The 21564-nt window shown below is 35.9% G+C and overlaps 1 protein-coding gene across 6 annotated transcripts; it reads right to left on the bottom strand.

The window, feature by feature from the left end:
• Window positions 1-2351: 2351 nt before the first annotated feature.
• LOC136290612 (uncharacterized) lies at window positions 2352-19596 on the bottom strand. Of its 6 annotated transcripts, none has more exons than XR_010721248.1 (5): window positions 19525-19595; window positions 5068-5201; window positions 3629-3835; window positions 3465-3530; window positions 2352-3345 (listed from the first exon to the last, which is right to left on the bottom strand). XR_010721248.1 is itself a non-coding variant. In XM_066184974.1 (5 exons), exons 2-5 carry the CDS (start codon window positions 5185-5187, stop codon window positions 3062-3064), a joined length of 627 nt encoding a protein of 208 aa, XP_066041071.1. In that variant the 5' UTR covers window positions 5188-5201; window positions 19547-19596; the 3' UTR covers window positions 2352-3061. The 6 variants fall into 6 exon arrangements, 4 of the variants coding, with proteins under 4 accessions (XP_066041071.1, XP_066041073.1, XP_066041069.1 ...); XR_010721247.1 differs by having other exon boundaries at window positions 2352-3367; XM_066184974.1 differs by having other exon boundaries at window positions 2352-3367; window positions 3701-3835; window positions 19547-19596.
• Window positions 19597-21564: the final 1968 nt, after the last annotated feature.

Consider the following 21564-nt stretch of genomic DNA (forward strand, 5'->3'; position numbering starts at 1 on the left):
AAGAAGGTCTTTGTATTTGTAAGAAAATGGCCTAATGGCATTTCCTAAGCAATTTGACTGCCTCATTTGCATTTCTCTAGGACTGACAAACTGGGATTACCACCTAGGTTTTGGGTTTAAATGTTTAAGATATGGCCTTAGCTTATCACTTACCAGATCACTCTGAATCTCTTAAAAGTCAAATTATTCTGTAATCAAGGGTCACATTTTAAAACAATTTACACAACTGCATACATATTGTTTTAAAAGATGAAATGAAAATAATGAAAAGTTGTATGCTTCTCTTTGTTTACTTTTATTTTGCTTTTTGAAGACATTTGGCATTTGTTTATACTTCTCTTTTTATCCTTCCACTTGAGTTTATGGTTGAAAATTTCCAAACATGCAGAACTCCCAGGAGAATGAGTTCATCTGAAGAAATAAGGCCTATTCTGCAAATATTGTGAACTATAATCACTCCTTCCCCACACAGGAGCAAATTCAGCAATTTTGACTACAACTCAGTGACAATTCATGGTGCCAAGGTCATACACTGTTTCACAGAGGAATCACAGTTATTGAAGCAGCAGTTCCCTGTCACTAAGCTGGTTTGGCTACTGGGAGTAACATTAGAAACTGAACTCTTTCCTGAAAATGCCTGTGCTTAGCAACTAACTCTATTAAACTCTGCATGGCCTGCATTTTCCACATACCTTTCATATTTTTCCCTTTCAATATGTTCTGCAGCTAAGAAAAGTCTCATCCGCTCAGCCCACAGCTACAAGCTACTAGTCTGGAACCAAGATCAAATCTAAAAAATGTCAAACATAATGAAAAAGAGCAGAGGATGAGACTGGATAGCTTAGTACAATGGAAATGGTTTTTGAAGTCCCTCACCTGTAACTCACTGCTCCGAATCTTCTGCTGTCAGTAGTTACTGGAACTTTGGAGTATTTCACAATTGTTCAGTGACCTATGCTAAAGAAGTTAGTCTTGGCTGAGCTCTTTGTGACTGCTGTCCACATCCCAGAAAAAACACAGCATCTGATATTGAGAGAATTTTACATTGTCATTGGTGATATTAGTAAAGAACTTAAAGAGAATGATGTATATTTGTCCAAAAGGCATCTGTACATCCATTTCATTAGGATGTTATGAGCAATTGCTGAACATTATTGATATTATTTAGACATCCTTTTCTGCTCTTAGCAAATTATCTTAAAAAAGATCCAGTAGCCATTTTGCATTTGATAAGAATTCAAGAGGATTGTGAAACTATATTTTTTTTCCCTCTGACTGTCTTTGTAGTCTCAAACAAGACACAAAGATAGAGGTAGTCATTATCCAGAATTTCTGCAATTTAAAGCTCAATTTGTGTAAAAAGATTTATACCATGGAAATGAAAATATTTGCCACCATTTACCAGCCATTAAAATTATTTACAACATTTGCTTCAGATAAGGATGCAACATTCTGAAAAGTTCCCTGACTATCTTTTCTCATTTTATGTTTATTCAGTTAATAAGGATTGTTGTTGTGAATGGGAGAATAGATTCTTCAGCCTTAAACGTAACATGTTGTAAAGCTTGCATGAACAGGCATTTTAAAATTTTTCTGTTTTAAGATCTGAGAAGATGGATTTGAGCAAAAAGGGAAGTATTTTCATACTAACTTTTGCCAAGAAGTACTAGAAATATCCCTTGATTCTACAGAAATCTGAACTTCAAACTTTCCAAATATACAAAGTGTGCAAATATTACATACCTTTTTCTATATTAGTGCCAGTACTTCTGCCTCTTCTCCTCCTCCTAGTGCTCTCTTTCCTTTTTTTCGTTGCTCTCTTAAAATGTCAAAACTGATCATTCTGTAAGATTTATAGCTCAGTTAAGATTTGCAAGGAAGTTCTAATTCTCTGCCATAGACCCAGGTAAATTTCTTTATTTTCCCTATCCACTTCTTAGAAGTGTTTAGCAAATGTGTAGCATACAAACAGGAAACATTTCATCGGCCAGTAAGGAGAGTACTTTCATTAAAAGGATAATGGAAAGAATTTTTTCACTCATATTTTAACAAAAATATACTGTGTGTATTCATCCTCTGTAAAGACTATTTTTTCAGTAATTGAAATAGATGTCTGGATATTATGATAAGTATGGAGACCCTCTTAAGGAAATTAACCTTTAAATTGCAGCTCTATCATGTTTTGCTGTCACATCTGGTATGTCAAAGAAAGCAGAAAAATAAATGCAATTTTCTTATTTGTTGACTGTTTCGTTTTCATTTAGTTTCTTTGTGAGAGAATTAGTTCATGGTAGATGAGAAATACCTGAAGGTCAGGAAGCCAAAAGTACAAGCAACAACAGCAACAAAAATTTATAAATTGATTCAATTGAATTAAATTTATTATTTAAAGATTTATATTTGTATACATTTTACTAGGATGTGTTGTAACATAAAAGCTTATAATGTCAGCAGAAATGCAAAGCATTGAACTGTGCTAATATACCTAATTGGTCTCCAGAGGGAAGGGTTTTATATAAAAGGATTTTTCCTGATTTTTACCATCACAAACATAGGCTATCAATTACACCTATGAAAACAATGCATTTAAAAAAACATAATGTCCCAAATCTAACAAAGATTCACAGACGCTAATAAAATATATCACATTTCTATCACATAAAATAGGTTGTGTAGTTGTCATTTCACAGTTTCCTAGAGCAACACTAATATATGAATTATATATAATTCTGAGGTCTATAAAAGTCATACAGGTGGATAACAGGTTATATGCCACATCAGAATCTAAGTCTTGCTTTTAATCCACAATCCCCCATTTTCATTTCTATTTTTCCTTTTTCCACTTTTTCTCCTTAATACTGGGTGCAGCACTGTTTCTCTTACCCATCAATGGCCCAGCTCAAGGGGCAGATGCCCCCTCTGCACATTCACTGATGCCACAAAGCTGTGAGGAGTGGCCAATGCCCCAGAGTTCTGTGCAGCCCTTCAGAAGGGCCTCAACAGGCTGGAGAGATGGGCAAAGAGGAACATTCTGAAATTCAACAATGGCAAAAGCAGGGTCCTACAGCTGGGAGGAATAACCCCATGCACCAGCACAGGCTAGGGGTGACCTGCTGGAAAGCAGCTCTGCGGAGAAGGACCTTGGGGTCCTGGTAGAAAACAAGCTGTCCATGAGCCAGCAGTGTGCCCTTGTGGATGAGAAAGCCAGTGATGTCCTGGCGTGCATCAGGAAGAGCATTGCCAGCAGGTTGAGAGAAGTGATCCTACCACTCAGCCCTGGTGAGGCCACATCAGGAGTGCTGTGTCCAGCTCTGGGCTCCTCAGGACAAGAGAGACATGGAGATCCTGGAGACAGTTCAGAGGAGAACTATGAAGATGATTAAGGATCTTCAGCATCTCTCTTATGAGGAAAAGATTAGGGATCTGGGTCTGTTTAGACTTGAGAAGCTGAGGGGGAATCTTACCAACTCCTCTAAGTACTTAAAAGGAGGTTGCCAAGAGGATGGAGCCAGACTTTTGGTGGTGGTGACCTAGAATAGGACGAGAGGCAACAGATATAAACTGGAACACATGAAGATGAGGGAGAACTTCTTTACTGAGAGGATGACTGAGCATGGAAACAGATTACCTGGGGAAATTGTGGAGTCTCCTTCTCTGGAGATATTCAAAAGCTGCCAGGACACAATCCTGAGTAACTTACATGGGGGACTCTGTTTGAGCAGAGAGGTGGAACTAGATGACCTCCACTGTTCCCATTCAATTTGTGACCCATTTTGGGATTTCCTTCCTTCTCTCTTCCATTCTGGCTTTCTTTTCTATTTTCCCATCTTCTCTTCTGTTGACACATTCAACTTCACATTACACCATAATTTGACAATGGAACACATCTCCCTGTACCCTGCAACTCCCTCCTAAGATTATCACCCTTGCTGAATTCTACTGAAACTTTGAGTTACATTGTGTTAATTCTTTGTAGGATTTCTTTATTTTAATTTATTTGCTTTTCTTTCCTTCTTTTTTTCCCCTCCTCATTTTTCCCACCTTTTTTTTCTTTCAGAAGAGCGGCAGTTTCATATCTGCACTACTACCATGTGAATCATGTTATTTTATGGTCTATTGTAAAAAAAAAAAAAAAAAAAAAAAAAAAAAGGATTTGACCTTTGAAGAAGTAGAAAAATGGAAAACATCCATCAAAAAACAACTCTGGAGGACCTAACCCAGTAGCAGGAGGAAATACAAGAAATAATGATGATGAAATACTGAAAAACAGCCAGAACTCTTTTCTCACCCTGAAGAATATTATGTAGGTAAGTCCCAAGCCTTGAGACGGCAAACACAACTCATTGCACAGTTGGTGTTACTGATATGCTTTTTATTTTCTTGATGATCTTCAGTTTTGTATTTTTTGCATATTGTATTCTATTTCTTAATATAATGCTTGTATGTATAATTATATATTGCTTACACTAATCAAGTCCTTAAAACTATGAATCATCTGACCTGAAAAAATCTCTGGCTTACAGAGAACTCTGTTTAGGACATGGAATAGAAAGGATGAGGTACGATCCATCATAAATCCAGATTCATACGTTCACATGTGTGAATGTATGATATTTTTAGAGCAGTAAATAATCTTTAAATCATACCTTATGTCATTCTTTTCTGTGTCTCTTCACTCAAACTTATCATTTGTAGAAAATATTTGACTAAGCTTCATAAGGTAGAATATTCAAGAGTCAACATGACAACTTTGGATATTATTTGTGAAATGAAACAGAAGCTTCCTTTTTTGAAAGAAAAATATGAACACTAAAAATCAACTCACTATTTCCTATTCCTTGTCCTTTGCACTGTTTCATCACTCCTTTGTGCAATCAAAAGGTTCAGAGGTTATCTCAGTCTTTTGATCTAGAACATTCAGAGAAAATACAGGATGTTTTCCGTGCAGTAAGTAGAATATTTTTGACATGACAGGAGCATTGTATCCATGTTACCCTGCACTGGAGCTAGCATTCAGCGTCCCGCTAGAAGCAAAAAAGACCCCGGACCCAGAGAATTCATACTAACCAGTTCAACTTTATAATGCCTTGTTATATAGAAACGGATTGTTGCATGTTTGAGTTGTTTTATATGCATCCAGTATTCAACCTTCAAATCATGCGTTTCAAGCTGATATATCAGAACCATCCATGCTACAGTGCCTAAGAGAAGGAAAAAAATTGAGATTCTAGTTCAGTGGTGGGTAAACACTTCTGTGTGGCCTGACTCCAATATCAGCACTTCATTTTAATGATAACGACAGCTCTGGTGATCATTCTAAAATCCTTAAATGTACTTAACAACCTGTTTATTCTTGGAGAGCAGTGAGTTTATGAGGACAGCCAAATGAAACAGATAAGAGTATTATGTAAAACCATATTCTGAAATGTTTATTCTAGCAGTTGGTATGCATCTGGAGTAAATTTGTAGACCTCTATCCTCAGGTTTCATGCATTTTAAATAGAGCATATTTATTTTAATTCAGAAGCAGACAATTATGTGGGAAATAGAAAGGTTTTGACAGTGCAACTGCAACTAAGGCATTGTTTGAAAACATATAGTCATCTTAGAATCATCATCAATATTTCATGGATCTGAATTTCTCCCACATGAAATTTGTATGATGTTTCAGCCATGGATCAGCAGCTGCAGATATTAAAGCTTTGTTTTAATTCTGATATTAAAACTTTTTTTTTTTAACACAATGACATTATTTCCCCCCTTATCCGAAAAAACAACTTTCTGCAATGAAATCAAGGAATCAGAGTCCGACTTATACTGAACGTGCACATATATAGCAAGGAATTTCTCTTTTTTCCACCATTAGCACTTACAAAATGTCTAACACTATTCCACTTGAAAATACTTTTTTTAAATGGCTAGTCACTGTTAAAGACAGTGTCAGTTTGATTTTTATAGCCGTGAATCTTTTTTACACAATTTCTAATAATCTTTTGCAACCTCATAAACAAAATTTCTTTTCTCTGGAAATGCTTTTGCCATACAACGTATTTACTACATATGGATTTAGTAGATAGGAGAACTATGCTCCTCTTAATATCAGTATAGTTGTAAAAAAGTAGCTAGATATTTACCTAAGAGTTTTATACAGAGATGTAGGGACAGAGACTTGTGGCATTTGTAATACTTTTTTCCTAAGTTTAAATAATTTATTTGAGGAAAAATAATTAAGTTCAATTAAGTTAGTTATTTGAAACTTTTTTGACTAAATCAGGAAATTTTGGGCTATATTTAAGATGAGTAAAGACTGATCTGTATATTTTGACATAAATAGCAGATTAAAACCCAGAAGTGTTCATAGATAAAAACAAACCAGTCTCGTTTTTCTCACTTCCATCACATTCTGTCCACACTTACTACTCTCATGTCTATAAATGTCCTTGTAAAATAAGCTAAAACTAGGAGTGTTTTAAAGCTGATTTAGAATATTATGCTTTTTAAACACTACTATAAAACCCCAAATCTTTTGTCAATATATGCTGTCCTGAAGCAAGCAGAAGGAATTTTATTGACTAGATACTCTTTCTAAAGAAAACAGATTTATGACCTTCAATGAGGGCTCTGAGACATCTAAAGAAAGTACAAATGCAAGTATGCTACCTGGGGTGTATGTTTTTTCATGGTAAATGTCATCAGGAAAGCACCCATATCTACTACACAAACAGCCAGTAGAGAGGACCAAGAGAACACAACTTTTGCTTCAAAACTTTTGTTTCCCTATCACAAGAAAATTGTTTCAGGGCAGAACTCAACTTCCCTCTAACCCTTTCTCTCTCTGAAGAACACAGCTTGATTTTATGCTACAGAAGCTGTGACTTTTACCCTTAAGGCACAAAACAACTTTGATAAACAACAGAAAATATGAATACTTAAGGGACAGAACAACTAGTTCCCTTTCATTAAGAAACTGGCGTGCATATAATGGAAATCTCCTGTGGGTTTGCATGCATCTTGTTCTCAGTGAGAAAAGAGCATGCAAGCCTCTTTAAATGAGGAAAAGAATCAGAAAATAGCATCTGAGGGCAATATGTAGCAGCTATGGCTCATCAGCCATCATAAATGACAAGACAGATTCAGAAATTTGTATCAGCCTGATTTTCTCTTCCATCTGTCAGTGCAAGATTGATGCTACTTACCACCGATTCTACAGTACTGAAAGGAAGGAAAAAAAGGAGAGATTTACAGTCCTACTTACATACCTTTAGCCTTCATTTTCAAATCAACCATAGATTTCAGTAAGGTCAAATAATGTTAAAGCAAGAGAGCACCATGTGGGATTGAGAGCAGCTTAAACTCTCCTAAGGCTAAAAGCAAAACCCAAGGCTCCTCAAAATAAAAAATGCCTAGTGAAGTAGAATATGAAGTAGATCTGTATTTTAGTTACAGGTGTATAAAATAATTTAGGTGTACTAATTTAAGAATTTGAATCATAAATACACATCTAACCTTAAGGAAAATCATAGAGTGGAATTTTTGAGGCTGTATCAACAGATACAGGGTTGATACAGATACAACATGCAGGGGTTTTATGCCAGGCATTGTTATTTTGATAGTCTACTCGGTTATAATAAGTAAAATTCAGGTCTTCTTTTTAACAGTTACAGAGGAGGGACTTCAGCTAAGCATAAAAGTTTCAAAAAGGTCTGGAAACCAAAGCTCTTTAATGTTCACTGTTTTCCAAATGTCACAGATTTTAGAACATTTTTTATGAATTCACAAGATGAGTTCAAATTCCTCAAATCCTTTCCCTTGTGAATAATTCCCTTGTTGTTTTCCAGAGACCTTGAATTACAAAACATGGTTGTCCACCTGGGGAAGTACCTGCTACGAAAACAATGAAGAATAGCAAGAAAGAAAACTTTGTATGCTGTTGTGCTTTCCAGAAACATAAAAATCCCCAGCTATTCACCAGTTACCTTAGAGATGAACTAGCCACTAAACCATGAGGGAAATTAATTATTCATTTGTAGGAATAAAGTTCTGGGGGGAAATGTACTACAGTATTTCCAGTGGTTAGATAAATTATCTGCTTCATTGAAAGAAAACTAAACCTTTTTCCAGGTATTACAATGTTTGTATAGGATTGGATATTATCTTTCTACAGTAAGGCCAGAGGAAAATTCCTGGTTTTACCCAGATTTTTTACTGTGATTTCCTCTTACCAACTATCTATAGTGGGGCAACAGTTCCACCCAAACCTGGTTTCTTATGCAAGCTAAAAGTAGAATCCCAAAGAACAAGGGAACAACATACTGGTCCAGAGTATATTTACCTGCCCTGATTTCAAGGAAAACTCATTTGAGCACGCAAGTCACAGAAGAAAAAAATTACTTGGCAATGTGACTAAGAAAGCAAAACACCTGCAATGGAGAAACTAAGCCTGGTGGAAATTACTGTCATGAATCAAACATGATTAGCAAGTACTTCTGTGACTTTAATCAAATGTTAGGAAACGAAACTGGTCTAAAGTTATTTCTCTAATTTTAATTTTCCTGGAACTAGTTTTAAATTCTTGAAAATAGGGCACACCTGAGTCACAGAAGGTCAAAATTTAAGTGTATTTGTGCCGCATTACAATTTTAAAAGAACTATCTTTATCTACATTTTTGTAGCATTAGAAGTTGGTAGACTACATTTAAACTGTATTCAAAAAAAGCTTTCTTTTTTTGCTGTTTCTCCTAAGATTTTTTCCTGCAGTCCCTAGACTTTATTTTGAATTACTCAGAGAAAACCAACTGATTTAAATTATGAAAGCAGAGAGCCACCAGACTGACTTTTCCCTTAAAAATCTCAACTTGTTCACTGAGGTAGGAGAAACGCTTTGAAGACCGTAATTGCTTGAGCCCTTGACTGTATTTGGAATTTCTTGTGCAAGCTTTTCACTGTTTTTAACTAGTCATAAACAGGGCTGCAACTTTAGCACCTGGCGATGGTGCTGCCCTTCGACTTAGCAAAAATAGGTGTTTGCTTAGAACAACATCCCATGGGGGAGCTGTCCTGTACTCCTACCCCCTTATTTTTGTGATGCAAGAAGTTGTACAGACTAGGTAATTTGAAGACAGATGGTTTGGGTAGTGAGGAGATAGAAAGGATATGTGACCTAAAGATTTCTTTAGAGCTTGTTTTATTTTTGCAGTAGAAATGACTGCTATTCCTCTTATCTTTCCAAGAGCAGTCTGATTCTCCACATGATCTCCAGATGCATAATGCCAGGAAGGCCTTCAGGAAAGGGGGGCTGTACATAGAGATCAGACCAGTTTAGCAAGGGGGTTGTAAGGTGTCTTCATACCCTGAAAATACAGACCTTCTACTGGCTCTCTCTAAGTTTTCAAACCCTGGCATTTCTTTTCCCCCTCATCAAGTTTCAAGGTCTTGAGTTCTCCAGTCCCGCTCCTTGTATTCCCAAACTATCCAAATTTTCTGAGTCTGCCTAGAGGCACTCTCCCATCTTAGCTCCATTCTCCATCTCAGATCACTTACTTTCATAAAATTAATTCTTGCCAATCCGTGGACACATTGTTTTTCTGGACTTCTGAGGTAATTGAATTCAAATTTGGTTAGTGGGGACAAGCTTGAGGCCCACTGTATTTAGAAAATACGAAATGACACACAGAACTTGGCAGCAAAATGGACACAGTTAACTCAAGTTCCAGTTTACTCATGCTTCATGAGTAAACTGGAATTCATTAGATAGAAAAGACAGGCCCTCTTCTTTGTGAATATCAGAGAAGATGAGCTTACCAGGGAAGAGTTTGTGAAAGTGAGCTGTGAAAGTTTGTGAAAGTGAGCTGTAAAGATACATAAAAATCAGCTTTGTCCAACAAATCTGATTTTGTATCAGGTGGTATTAGATCTTATGGCAGTGGATCAGACCATAAATCTTTATTTTAAATGTGTCAGCTGCTTCTGAATATAAGAATAGTTGCAGCTCAATAAAATAACACAAAGGCATGCTAAGCTTAATGAGCTCTCAATATTCTATTATTGTTTCTATTTTTCACGACTCTGATACCACTAAGGGTAGTGAATACACAAACTCTTCTTAATACACCTACCTAAGCTTTATAAACAGACAGTGTCCCCATTTTATGTCAGAGGTATCTGAGACACAAAAGCTGAATCACAGCCAGAGGATTCATGTTACGGTCTATCAGTTTGTCTACATGAAATGTTCTATCAATTTGAGAGTTCTAAATCCAAAACACTGGACTAGTTGGCAAGCACGATGTCTGTACAGGATTGTGTTCAAGTAACTGAGCCAAGACAGAGTGAATAGGACCTGACAGTCTGAAAGCTAGCTAGTGTCAGCCTTATTCAGCTAAGTTCCTCTGAAGTTCTTTAGGTAAACTCTCACAGATTTTCTCATTTGCCTAATACTTTTTTTTTATTATTATTCTGAGTACAAATGTTATATGTCCTGCAAACTAATCTCTCTTTTTTCTTATATCACCATGAAAAGTAAACTACATGGTCTTGACCTTAACGGACGATTTTGCCTTTTCAATAGGAACGTGAAACACGCCAAATTCTTTGCTGGTTTAGTTTTCTTCTGAAAAAAAGAAAGTAATAAAAAGAGAATTTAGTGTTCCAAATAAAATACTGTAAAACAAACTTCAGTCTTTGAGTCATTGGAAAACATTGCTTACAGCACAGAACACAAAACATCGTGAAGTGACCATCTATCATTGCTGGAGGAAATAGAAATAAAATGAGAAAGCAGCATGATTTTATATTAATTGCAACTCCAAGATGGTCTCACTACAATCAAAATAAGGCCAGTGTGATGGAATTTATAGATAGGCAATATTGAAAACACATTTTGAGCCTCATTTGATGTCAAGGTACAAAAAATCAGATTTCAGATCAATCGTGTACTAAAATGGTACAAAGTAGTTGATGAAAGCTAACTTGGTTCCAACACAGGAATCCATCATGATGAACATATCTCTCATTTCCACATCTGTCATCCATTTTTAAAACCAATAAATCATTTAAGTATGGATTTAACTGTTCCTACAAGCTGTTGCAGTGTTATGCACTGCACTGAAGGAGAGAACTTGAACAATAATTCACTTTTCTAAATTCAGATGATTAAAAAATGAAATAGGAGATTTAATTATGCTCACATAATTACTGTGGCCAAACACAACATACAGTAAAACAACTGGGCTTTTTCTGGTCTTGAATTCACCTAATAGACCCTTCTTTTGCACAGAAGTGAATGAATAGTTCAGATTAAAACCTGCCTGAGCAAGTAAAATGATGGAATCCGAGAACAGAAGGTAGATATCTGTGAACTGGGCTGGACTGCCACTCAAATGCTCAGGGCAAGGCTGAGACTTGTTTCATCCTAAGCGCAGCTTGAGCCCTGCAGGGCATGGAAGGAATGTTGGCTGCAGGGCCCTTAATGAGAGATAAAAAATGCCTGGTGGAATGGTCTTCAAGGCCTATCCAAACCCCCCATGCGAAAAATCTACAATCAGACTGATCTGCTGATTTTTTTTTTTTTTTTTTTTTTTTTTTTTTTTTTTTTTTTTTTTTGGTGACAAAGGGGTTGAGTGAAAAAGAAAGGGCTTTGGAGGAAAGCAAAAAGAGGGAGTAATGTTTAAAAGCTCATATAGTTTTCATCCTTGATCACACTGAAGGAAATGCTGGCAAAGTCTAAAGGATCACTAGTCCCAACAAATATAATCAGATTCTGATTTCATTATTAAGCTTTGCACAACCTTGATTAGAGAGATTATTAGAGTCACAGTGATAAACTCATTTTATGCATCTTTATTTCGCAATTTTAATTAATTTACTCCAGTAAACATTAACCTTTTGCTTCAATATATGTATACCTAAGGGAAATTTCTAAGAAATTCTCCAAAATATCATTCAGAATTATGCTAAAATTTAAAAAAATACTGTGAAAATGATTATAAAAGCGCTTATATATAGGCTTTGGCATACATAATAATTTGGCAACACACTAGCTGTAATTAATTTTTTTTTGATTTTGTATATATTACATTTTTAACTGTTTAATGTGCTAGTCTTACATTTGAATCATGAAGTCAGTCTAACACTGTAGACAGTATTCATGACTGTAAGAGCTAGTGGAAAAAATCCTGCAATCTCTCTAGTTGTTACAATAATGATGTTGGTTTCTTGTTCACTACAAGGGTAATTAATAAAGAATTTGGCTGAACTGCACATACCAAGCAGCTAAGGTAATACTGTATGGGCACATTTCACTAAAGCTTAACACATAATACCGGACTAGTTTTCTTATTTTTTATTTTTAAAATCAATTAGGTCACTAGAAAACTAAAATCTCAAGCCATAACTATTAGCGCTTTGCTGAAGATGTGTATAATTTCATTAATTCTTCTGCTTGTGCTCTCCATCCGAGATAGTAAAAATTTCATTAGTCACTGAATATACTTCATGCATAACAAATGAACAATCAATTAAACATGATTTTTAAAATTCTTTTTTGTCTAATTTTCCCAAAACTTTATTAATGTATGACATGACATTTACTCCTCCCTTCAAATTTTAAGTAATTGTTGGTCTTTTACTACAATTCACCTTTTCCTAGCTTAGAACAAGCTGACAAAAATTAAAATATTACCAGTTATTCCCATGGTATTCTGCATGACTTCAAGCTTTGTGATAATCTTAGAGATTTACACATCTAGATTTTGTTTCATTTCTTGTATTTAGTTGAAAAGTTATCAAAAGCATCCATTTAAAATGCTAACACTGACTTATAGTTGAAACAAACCATTAGAACAGAGGCAAGTAAAAATTTTAACTGACACTGGTTGAGAGTTTACATGAGTCACTTTGGGTCTTTTAACATGGGCTCCTGCCTGATTTTTCTCTTGTGTGGAGCTTTTCCAATTCTATTGTGCAGCAACAAGGGTCCTCCTTACCCACACTCAGCTCTTATCATTGCAGTGCGTCTCCAGCCACAGAGAAGAGCTCCAGGAAGGATATTCTTTTCTTACACACCTGCAGATTGCTTGATATGGTTAAAAGATCTTTCAAGCTTCAGCCTTTCACAGTGCAATACCAGAGACAGAAAAACACTGAGACTGGCTAATTTGGAAATTAAGACCCTCCATTTCAACACACTAATAGGTGATGTTGTGTCATTCACATATTTATAAGGAGATTGAAAGAAGTGGAATGGAATACAGAGGTAGGAGATTTGTGTTCAGCCTTCTGAAACTCTTTGAGTTTGTTTTTTTTTAAATAAGTACACTATTAACAAGCAAAGCTTCCAATTATTTTCAGTATCTGGCACCACACAGATTTACAACAAACTAACTAGTCTCCAAAAGCATTCCCCCATGGGATCTAATCAACCATCTTCCCAGAGAACAGAAAAAACAAGGATGTACTAGGGGTAGGAAGATCCACTTACCATGGACTTATAACTACTAATACTTAGAAATATTTATAAACAACTTCAAAACACATCTGCTGGTGTGTAGAATAAATCAAATAGACCTAATGCTGATGAGCCTGAACAGTCTACCAGCAGAATTCACTCAAAATTTTGAAATAATACCTAAGGCTGCACAATGTTTGAGTCCAATCATGCATATATATTTGCAGTACAACCAAAATAAAATATGTGCATCTAGAAGACAGTAAAAGATATAGGCAAATCTTCTCAGTGCAAAATATCATTACTCTTTCCATGTAAATTTTTTGTTTGTCCTATGTGCACTCTGGTTAAAGTTGGTAAACTTTAAAAAGTCTGTAAAGCTGGTCTTCATGAGCTACTTGCCATTAATGTAACTTCTCACTTTTTCTAGGATGCGTCATATCAAAAATGTGCCTTGAATGAAAAGAAAGTATGATATCTTAATTTTACATCCCAGTTAAAAAACACAGGAAAAACACCATATAAGGTTCTTCAATGTCATAAAAGGAAGTCACTTTTTAAGGAGTTGCTGATAATAAGATTACTCTGCATATGCATGTATTCTACCAGTGTGCCCAAACTAGCAGCTCATTTAATTTTCAACTCTTCTGAACTGTAAATGCACAGATTTACAAGAACAACTAAGGGGTCTGTGAACTATCCATCCAAAACTGAGCAACCCCACTTCACATAAAATGAGTCCACTTACTTGTGATAGAATGCCCGTATTGCTCAGCCATGGAGAAACTCCCTCTTTCCTCTCCTTATTTTCTTTACAAAATCTTGACCTTTCACCCTCTGAGAGAAAGGTTTTGCCCAGGGTAAACAGAACAATTGCCACTTAGAAAGGTAGGTATTTGTGACAACATCTGGCTGAAGAACCCTGCTCCTTGCTGCTACTCCGCAAAGATTAACAGAGGCTCTTCAGCTGGGGAACAAGGATTCTTCAACCAGAAAGACTTCTTTCTAGGTGGAGATATGAGGGATGCAGTGTTGCAACAGGCATCCAAAGGTCTGAGGAGAAGTAGTGTTGGTAGAGGAGGTGCTTCTGGTAAGCACCAGAAAGCACTTCTATTTAACCTACCTGCTTTAGTCTGCCATTTGCTCAGATTCATTTTTATTTCATGAAATAGTAGGCAGAATATCTTTAAATTCCAGTTCATCAAAATTATTTATATATTATTGTACCAGCAGTATTATAAAATCTACAAAGGAGAGGAGTCATCTTCAGACCAAATATTTCCTGAAGGGTATTGAGTCCCTTCACTGTGATTTTAAAAAGGGGTGTGAATGATACAGCAGTTGTTTCACTTCTTAGTGCTTGTTCTCAATCAAGGGGTCCTAATTTTAGTGCAGAATTTTCTTTCAGAAATCAACCAGGGCTCCCTATAAGCTGCTGTTAAGCACAGTTTCTATCACCACTGTTACCACTGCTACTTTCTGGAAAGATCTTTAAGTGACTTTCTAAAGAAAGCAAGCATGTTTTCATCCTATTCTGGTCTGACTAAAGATAACATGAGACACTTTATTGTGGCAGCAATTTATTTAAGAAAATGAGGAAGGCAAAGTTCATTTATTGTATTTTACTTTTCTGCTGAAGTGAGGATGGGAAGAAAATGCTGTCTATTTGAACACATCACACATTTAAAGGAGAAGAGATGAAAATTCACTATATTTACCAAATAAAATGGTGAAAGTGGCATACTGCACCAGGAAAAGCCTGACAGCCCTGAACTATGCTGTCCTGCATTACTTTAAACATCCAGCTGGTAGATGGGATCAGGGAAAAAGAACAAAACCCATGTAGGTTATACAAAGGGTAACAATTCCTCATCACAAGAAAATTAATACAACTAAGGAAATTTTATTTTTCATATTGGGGTAGGGAGGTTTGGAACATTTAGTCAGAAAACTTGATGTAGTTAAAGATGTAAGCTACTTCCTACATGTTCAAAATTCCCACTGACTTTGATAGGAATTTCACATGTGCAAGTGGTACAAGTCAAGACATGAATTTACATGCTTAGGGTAAACACAAGAGTGTGGGAAAGCTTTTGTTGTTCCTTGCAAGGCAAAACTGCCAGTGAGTCACAGTTCCCATATTTGCCATGAGCCTCCTCCCTATTGTTAAGAGCCAACTTACTCTGAAAGGAGTGTTTGGACATAGTTGTGTTTCCCCTGTCTCAGGCCACCATCAATTTGTGCCAGGGAGGAAGGACACCCCATCTATATCTCTTGCAATTACTTTGTAATATGCGGTGAAATGAGTGCAATATTCAGTGGATAGTATAACTTCTCATGTCTCCTTTGTATTCTACAGTATTTTGCACTATATGAATACAAATTTAAAGTTATGGTCTCTAATATACAGTTTTAATCAACCAATAATCACTTTTATAAAATGTGGAGCTAGTTAAGTTTTAGCTGCGTATATTACAACAGTTCTAAACCCATGTATCATTACTTCTTTCAGCTGTAACAATTTTGGATAAAATAAAGCATCACATATTGGGATAAAGTATTCATGCTTTTTTCCATCTAGATTCCTACCCCAAAGGTACTTGAGGGCTGTTATTTCTGTTTTATTCCTCCAAAAGTTAAATTGAAGGGGTTCCAAACAGATCAAATGCAAATAATATATGTGTCTATGTATATTATGTGATATTTAATTACCTACTACAGGGAATTAAAATAGGTTTTTCCAGTGGGGAGGATTCCTATGCCTTCTGTATTCATACTGTGCTATTTGCTATAAGAAGGATTCTAGCATCCACAGACTATAGGGACAATAATTCCTTTGTACTCCCTTATCTTACTTTTAAACCCTTTGGCAATAAATTTCATACATTTCATTTTAAACTCTACGTTAGTGATGGGAGGATAAACATGCTATGTATTTGTGATTAGTTCCTTTTGTTCCAATTCTCTTACTGATGCAAATGCTTTGTTTATGACTCTACTGTTAAATTATTCTTGTAGTATTATTCCCTAGCTTTACAACTCCAGTCTACCTAGTCTCATCAATAATTTTTCACACAGTTCACCTATTTAATCAGTCCTAGTGAAAACATCTGTCACTTAGTGTTGGACCCAGTTTGCTAAGTTATCTACCAATCATTTTCTAAAAGATTATGCTAATCTTTTTTTAAACACAGAAAACTGGTGTGAAAGCATTGTGATATAGTTTGTTAATTAGTGGTAATGCGCTAATTTATTAAATGTTCTTAAGGACAAAGCAACCCTCTTCTCATCCTTCAAAGGTAATTTTGTGCAGAGAGAGACTGAAGTTTTAAATGCAAAGAGGACCTCTGGATAACAGTTACTAAGTCATATTATGTATATATATCAATGAATAAATTTTAAGAAGAAATTGCCTTTTTTTTTAATGAATGATGCAAAGGGCTAATAGAAAAGGTGTAACCAAGAACTTTTTGACATTTTCTGCTGTAGATCTGTTGGCTGGAGCTTGGTTTGATGCCACCCCAGGGCAAAACAGCTCGAAGTGGTAACATTCTGCATGAGCCTCTGATGGATTCCCACAAATAAGGTCACAAAGTACAGCAAAAAACACAGCTGGGGCCAGCAGCATGTCACCTGTGAGAGCTAAAGCCTCTGAGCTGGCTGCTTCTACCAGGGAGTTTGTGCTTTTTAGCTGGTGCTGAAGAAACCAATGAAGGCCAAATATGGGCTGGTAGCTATGCTCATTAATGCTCCATAACACTTTCCATTGTAAAATGCTGATTTTAGTACCTTTCAGTTTGCCAATTGGTAGACATTTGGGCTTAAATGTTCCTCAGTGTCTGCTCTAATGTTAAAATATGTGTTAGAATGCCTTTTTTGCCAAAACAATCCAGTCATTTCTGAGAATGAGGCAAAAGATACGTTGTTTCACTCATGTTAGCAAAACAAAAAGGAGGGGGGAGAGTGGAAGATAAGGGAAGAAGTTTTTTAAATAGTCAATATAATTTAAAGCTGCAGACTGATATTTGGCAGCTGCAAACTACGATGTGGGATGAAAACTGAAATTTGGCTTTCATTGGCACTTTAAATTATAAGACTAGAAAAAAATATTCAGGCTCAACAAAAATTTCTTATGTCTTATGCGAAGAATATTAATTAGGCAAGAAGTTGAGGGGTTCAGCTATGGCTAGGTAACATTTTTCTTACACATGAAGCTCTGTGATATTTTAAAGCCAGAGACACAAGTAGATAAAGTGAACTCTGCTGAGTTCAGTAGTATTAACAGCTACTTCAGCCATGAAGTGGCAAAGGAGAAGCTGCAGGGAACCGCTGCAGTGCAAAACAATATCAAAGGGATCAGGCGTAGGGACACTAGAACTCTATCATGTAAAAAGAGGATAAAAAGTAGGATTTTTATTGGGGAATATGTCAGGAATTTAAGGAACAAAGATTGTACTTGATGTGGTGTAGAAGTGGGGCTTAGGTGAGAACCTAAACCTTTGCAAGATAAGGTCAGCAGACCTTTGAAGAATTGGCAGGACAATCTGTGACAATAAAAATATGCTGTCTCATTGGAACTTAGAGAGGACCCCAGCATTCCTGAACTGCTCCATTACTATATTAGCTGAAGTTATTAGTAGTCTCTAAAGTGAATCTGTATTTCCATTCATAGATATCAGTATTTTTTATAAATGCGTGGAACACTTTTCTGGCGGCATATTGCAACTAGTTGTGGTGGAAATCCAAATTTGATAACACTTGAGTAAAAGTGGCTTGAGCAAACTTAATGACTGAACAATCACTGTGAGCATACACTGAGAAGAAACAATTATTACATAACAATATGCTCTTTTTCTTTCAGGACGCATACCTCATGGGGGACCAAAACAAGACTCATACAGATGCTCAAGCAGACATTACAGATGCTTGCTGTGTCCTGTATCTCACCATTTACAGCAGAAATTGAGGCAGGAGTGGTTAAAGAAAATATTAGGGGGAGTGGGGGGGTAAGATGGGAAGAATGGTTTAATTAGTTCAGTCAAGGCCACGTTGGAGAACCAAGTAACCCTCTGCTAACTTTTTATAGGTGACCACAAGCTACATGTTCACCAGCTTCCTATTGCCTGACTTGAGACTGCATTCTGCTTTGCAGAAGTACCTTTTAACTCATCCAGTGGCAGCTGAAGGGAATAGTGGAAGATATTTACATAGAGCAGGAACTGAACATTGACACTTTTTTTAAAAAATACACCTTACTTGTCTTAGAAAAGCGTACCCGAAACTTCAACCTCAAAGAAAACTCTCAGTCCATCAGTCCTTTTCCTATTTGTGCTATGGCCAGGCAAGGTTCTTGGACTAACTTAGTTTATAACTGTGAAGAACTCAGAAGTCAATTTCATAGCCTCTAGATTTCTATACTATGATTACCCACAGAACACCAAGCAAAGTGACTAAGATAGATCCAGTTTTCTTCCTTCTTCTTCTTCCTAGAAGAAGAAGAAACATCTGAGGTGTTTTATTTAAAATTCTTAAAAATGATTGATTCTTAATGTATGAGGTTATTAGGTTTAGAGAAGAAAAATTTGAATAGCAGAAAGCAGCAAGCTAGAGATTTCTTCAAGTTGTACACAGTCTTACACAAAGCTTAGGACAAGCCCGCCCCTGTTTAAAGGCATTTCTACTCTCCACAGAAAATAAACTCAATTTGAAGCAGCAATATATCACATCCTGTCCATATCTTCACCTAGAACTTCACAGTCTATTTTATCAGTACACTATTGCTGCAGCAGCCCTCTTGTTAGAGGGTAGAAATTAGCCAAGTTTATCTTGTTTATCACAGCATGAAAAGGGTCCTGGTTTATTCCTCTTTACAGCTCAGCCATCCTGACTCCAACAATTCACTGACTCTGGCGGCAGCAAGCTCCTGCTGTAGGTTTCCCTTGCAGCCTCTGACTGCTGGGTATTTCCCGCTAAGCTGTGACTACAGGTATTAGTTTGCAGACTCTGACCGCAGGCTTTTACCTGGCTAGACTGTGGCTGCAGGTTCCAACAACAGGCTCTAACTACAGACCCAAACTAACCTCACAGCAGTAATTCTCTCACCCCAGGATCCTTTTGCTTTATGGCTCCCTCTTCCTCAAGGCTCCTCCTCTTTCACAATTCTCCTTAACAGCTCACCCACTCCCTTTTATCACACTTATCTTTATTGGATACAGCTGTGACTCATCAGGGGTGAAGCTGAATTTGTAATTAACACAGCTGTTGCTTATCAGGGTTGAAGTCATCTGTATTCTTTTCTCCTACACACTATGTATGGTGGTGTGCATCAAGTCATGATAATCCTCCTCTTTCCTTTCTGGCTAAATTGCCATAGATTTTACACAGTCATGTTTCTTTAACATCTAAAATTTAGCACTACAGAGGAAATGGGATTTAGCTTGATGATGAAAAGGAATCAGACTTAGCTTAACAGTCTAGTCTCCTGAAGAGATGCACTGCAAGGGTGACATATATTTGAAAATCCCAAACGCTGCAGACTTTGAGACCATATAAATGACAATAATACAATTCAACTGGAACAGAGAGAAGATCATCATTCCAGAACAGGGAAAATACTTAACTATGTAATCTTTACCTACATTCCACATGACCAAAAAAATAAAAAAAATAATAATAAAAAAAAAATAAAAAAGAGAGACAAAGTAAGAGAGAGAAATAAAAGCTGGTGCTAGATGAAAAGTTTAGACAAATTTGTCATTTGGAAAATATTCTACTGTTGGATTGTTTTTTATGTTTTTATGTTTGGTTCTTTGGTTATCACACAAGTGATAACAGAATTGTGAGACTAAAAATCATTAAGCATTTTGGAGCAACTCAGTATACCATCCATCATTTTTTTATGATAGTGTTTTAAATGAGATAAACATTTGCCATTTAATTAATTGAGTTAATTAATTGTGATCACTGGAAATTATATCAGTTTTAAAATGGTTAAATCTAAATTTTTTACAAATAAATTAATGGATGTCTCTACCAAAAAAAAGTGAAACATATAAATTACAGGACATGAAATGCAGACACAAAGAACTTAAGACAGTGATGTAGACTATCAGCCTGGATAGAAAAAGGGTAATGAAAACGCTGAGAAAAAGAAAACAGAAAACATATATAAGCTCTCTAGAGCAGGCAGTTTTGTCACATAGAAGAGTAAGGCTCTGAGAGAAATGCCATAACTTTAGAATGTGATAGCCTTAAAGATGTAAGCAGGAATTGCATATGAATTGTCATGCTGATCTTTTAAAAAGGTGGAAAATATTACATGTATTAGAAAGGAAAGGGTAAAAAAATTAATGGGGTCCACTATAGAATCACAAGCTCATATTTGCATGTAGAAAGACATCTGGAAGTACTACCAGAAACTCTGTTGCTAAGAGTAATTTGAACTTCCCAGAGATATACTGCAGAACAAATGCTAAAATGAAATTAAAGTTTGTATTCTGTTGGACTCAGTAACCAATAAATTTATATACCAGAAAGAAACATACTTTGTTATTGCAGACTGGTAACTAACAAGCACGTTGCATAAAAACATAGCTTCTTGGGAAGAAAAATCATGAGATAATTCACTTTAAATTAACTAGAAAGAAAACCACAACCTAGTCTTTAAAACTTCAAAGATTCAAAGTGAATACTTCAATAAAGTCTTCAATAAAATAATATTCTCTTAAGTCAAGCTAAGCAGAATGTGAAACTGTGTTTTCCATTCAGAGATCACTATAGAAGGAACCTTAATACTTAAAAAATGTCAATCAACAAAAACCCCTAAATGACAAAGTTGTAGAAACCGTAAGGAACAAAGTAAAATAAAAATGAATGAATGTATAAATACATAAAAAATGAATGGGAATAATCAAAGAAGAATGGGAAGTCTAAGGAATTGAAAATGCACCTAATTAGAAAATTATAATTTAAAGCTTAGTACTTTTAAGATAAGGAAGAATGTTCTAAAATCAAAGCTATCTGGTTTCTGTGTTTGTGGTTTTGGTTTTTTTTTTCAATTAAACATAATGATACTTCTATAAATAAAGGAGAATTCAGATGAAATGAAAACAGAGCCTAGG

Source organism: Chamaea fasciata, unplaced genomic scaffold (assembly GCF_029207755.1).
Source record: "Chamaea fasciata isolate MVZ Bird 193981 ecotype frontalis unplaced genomic scaffold, bChaFas1.0.hap1 SCAF_6, whole genome shotgun sequence".
Taxonomy (NCBI): domain Eukaryota; kingdom Metazoa; phylum Chordata; class Aves; order Passeriformes; family Sylviidae; genus Chamaea; species Chamaea fasciata.